The sequence below is a fragment of the Sorghum bicolor genome, chromosome 5 (genome assembly GCF_000003195.3).
Source record: "Sorghum bicolor cultivar BTx623 chromosome 5, Sorghum_bicolor_NCBIv3, whole genome shotgun sequence".
Taxonomy (NCBI): Eukaryota; Viridiplantae; Streptophyta; class Magnoliopsida; order Poales; family Poaceae; genus Sorghum; species Sorghum bicolor.
This window is the reverse complement of record NC_012874.2, coordinates 21,942,133-21,944,527: the sequence shown is the minus strand read 5'-3', so window position 1 is coordinate 21,944,527 and position 2,395 is coordinate 21,942,133. Positions and strand designations below refer to the sequence as shown.

Here is a 2,395-nt window from a genome sequence, read left to right as displayed (position 1 = left end):
GCGGCCAAAGGATTTCTCTTTTCCTGATGGACTTTCTCCCGAGAAGAATTCTCTTCGTAGGGTGCTATATCTAGGTTTGCTATGGTCTTGGGTGTGTTGATCAGCGAGAGGGCGTAGCTAGCCATGATTAGCACTTGGGAATGGGAGAGCTTAGCAAACTTTTGCACAAGGGAGAAGAGAGAGTCTTGGTGTGAAGAAAAGAGAGAGCCATGGGCTGTTTAAATAGGTTCTACCAAGGTCATAAAAATAGAATCAAACTTGATCGTAGGCGGGGAATTGATATTTGAACAAAAAGGAAACTTTTCAAAAAAGATTGGGCCTAATTGGTCGGGCAAGGGTTACGCCTGCACCCTGGGTCCCACCAGTCAGCCCCTATCTTTTTGGCAAGTTCTTTCTGGACAGAGTGGATTTCAATCCCACTTATGATCAATTTTGATTCGCAGCGTATCAGAGTGATAGTGTGTGTGAAAAGAGGAAAGAATTCAAAATTCACACTATCTTGCATTTATGATAAAATATTTTCCATGATCACAAAGGATTTTGAGTTCAAACAGCATGAAACATGGGGGCACTATGGTCATATCATAAATGCAGCAAGGCATTTTATTTTATTTATTCAAAAGGAAACAAAGATAAACTTTTACTTTCTATTTACCTTACTTACATCAGCGTGCCTCCATCTTTATTATTGTTAAGTATATATATATATATTTGAGAGACATGTCATGGATAAGATTTATGAAAAACATTTATTAGAAAACAAAAGGGATAAATATCGATTTACCTTCGTCAAGGGCTCATCTTTATAGTCCGTGGAGCCAGACTTTTTCTCCAATCACCGTTTGCTTGATGATGATTTGTCTTGAGGATCAACCGGCTCAGCAGATGTTTGTTCTTGTTGACGCAGAGTCTTAGCTGTACCATGGTTAGGGTTTGGTGGATCACGAGTGGTCTTACCCCCTCTCGCGTTCACCGAAATAACATTTTCAACACCAGCAGCAGAAGCAAGCTGATCTATATGAGACATTACTCTTTTATTGAAAGACACATGTTCTTTAAACGAGGTGGTCAGGCCATCAAGCTTGGTGTTTATGTTTTCAAACATTTTATCATTAATGGAAAGCTTTTTAACAAGGTTTTCACTTATCTTGGCCTGACCAAGAACAAGATCTTTAAGCGAAGGCTGGGAAGAACTAAAGCCTGAGTTAAACGAGGAATTACCTTGGGGTGATTTTGGTTGTTCCACCCATTACCTTGCTGTTGTTGTAGGCGAAACACATTGTTGATGAATGCAGCATCTTCCTGGGTTTCAGGACAATTGTTCCCCATGTGGCCAACATTTCCACAGTCCTCACACGTCATGTGTGAGTCAATAACCTAGACAGTGTCGGTAGCTGGAGCGGTGGCACGTCCTTCCAACCTCTTCATGAGTATGTCTATTTTTGCAGCAAGCAAATCCGTCTCCTCAACGGTACGCATTCCCTTTTGTGTCTTGCGTCCCTCTCCCCAACTCTGGTTAGCCACCATCTTCTCGATGAGGGCTGTGGCTTGAGTGATGGTAAGGGAGAGGAATGCACCTCCAGCTATGGCATCGATGTGCCCCTTGCACATGGCCGTGAGGCCTTCATAGAAGTTTTGCAGCACGAGCCATCCTTCCATTCCGTGGTGAGGGCAAGCCCGGATATATTCCTGGAGCCTTTCCCAAGCCTCACGAATGGACTCAAGTGAAGATTGCTGGAAGTTTGATATCTTTCCCCTAAGAGCATTAGTTTTGCTCATGGGGAAGAACTTGATGAGGAACGCTGCGGCGCATTTGTTCCATGTGTCGACTGCTTCCTTACTTTGATAGAACCATTGCTTCGCTTTCCCTGAGAGGGAGAAAGGAAACAAACAGAGCTTGACGCTGTCAGGTGCGACATCCTTAATGGTGATGGTTTTGCATAGCTCAAGGAAGTTCTGCAGGTGTGCGTTTGCGTCCTCACTTAGCGAGGCACATAATTTGTTCGCCTGCACCATTGTCAGCAGGCCAGTGCGGAGTTCAAAGTTTCCAGTCCCGATATTGATAGCGAGCCCAACGGGCACGTTGGCAACAACGGGGGTGGAGTACTCGTGGAGTGACTTGGCCATGACGATTGAAGTGGATGGTGCGTAAGTGACCGGTTCTTCTGTCGGAGAAGTAGCAGAGGAAGAAACAATTTTCTTCTTGTTCTTCTTCCTTAGGCGTCCTTCTGGATTGTCGGTGAAATTTTCCGGTAGGTTGAAACCGCTCATACACTATCCTGTTTTCGTTCCATATAAAAAGGAGGAAGAAAACAGCAAAATTAACTTGTTCAAACTATGGCTACCAATGCTTATTATGTAATCAATGTTTATGCCAATGCTAGATGCTTTTGCA

General features: G+C 43.8%; 1 protein-coding gene across 1 annotated transcript; it reads right to left on the bottom strand.

Annotated features, from left to right (window-relative positions):
* On the bottom strand, positions 1,378–2,127 carry LOC110435904. The gene has a single exon (XM_021462006.1). The coding sequence runs from the start codon at positions 2,125–2,127 to the stop codon at positions 1,378–1,380; it is 750 nt and encodes a 249-aa protein (XP_021317681.1).

Excerpts from the sequence above, each read along its gene's own strand:
- LOC110435904 (XM_021462006.1), bottom strand. The coding sequence starts at position 2,127 with ATGGCCAAGTCACTCCACGAGTACTCCACCCCCGTTGTTGCCAACGTG.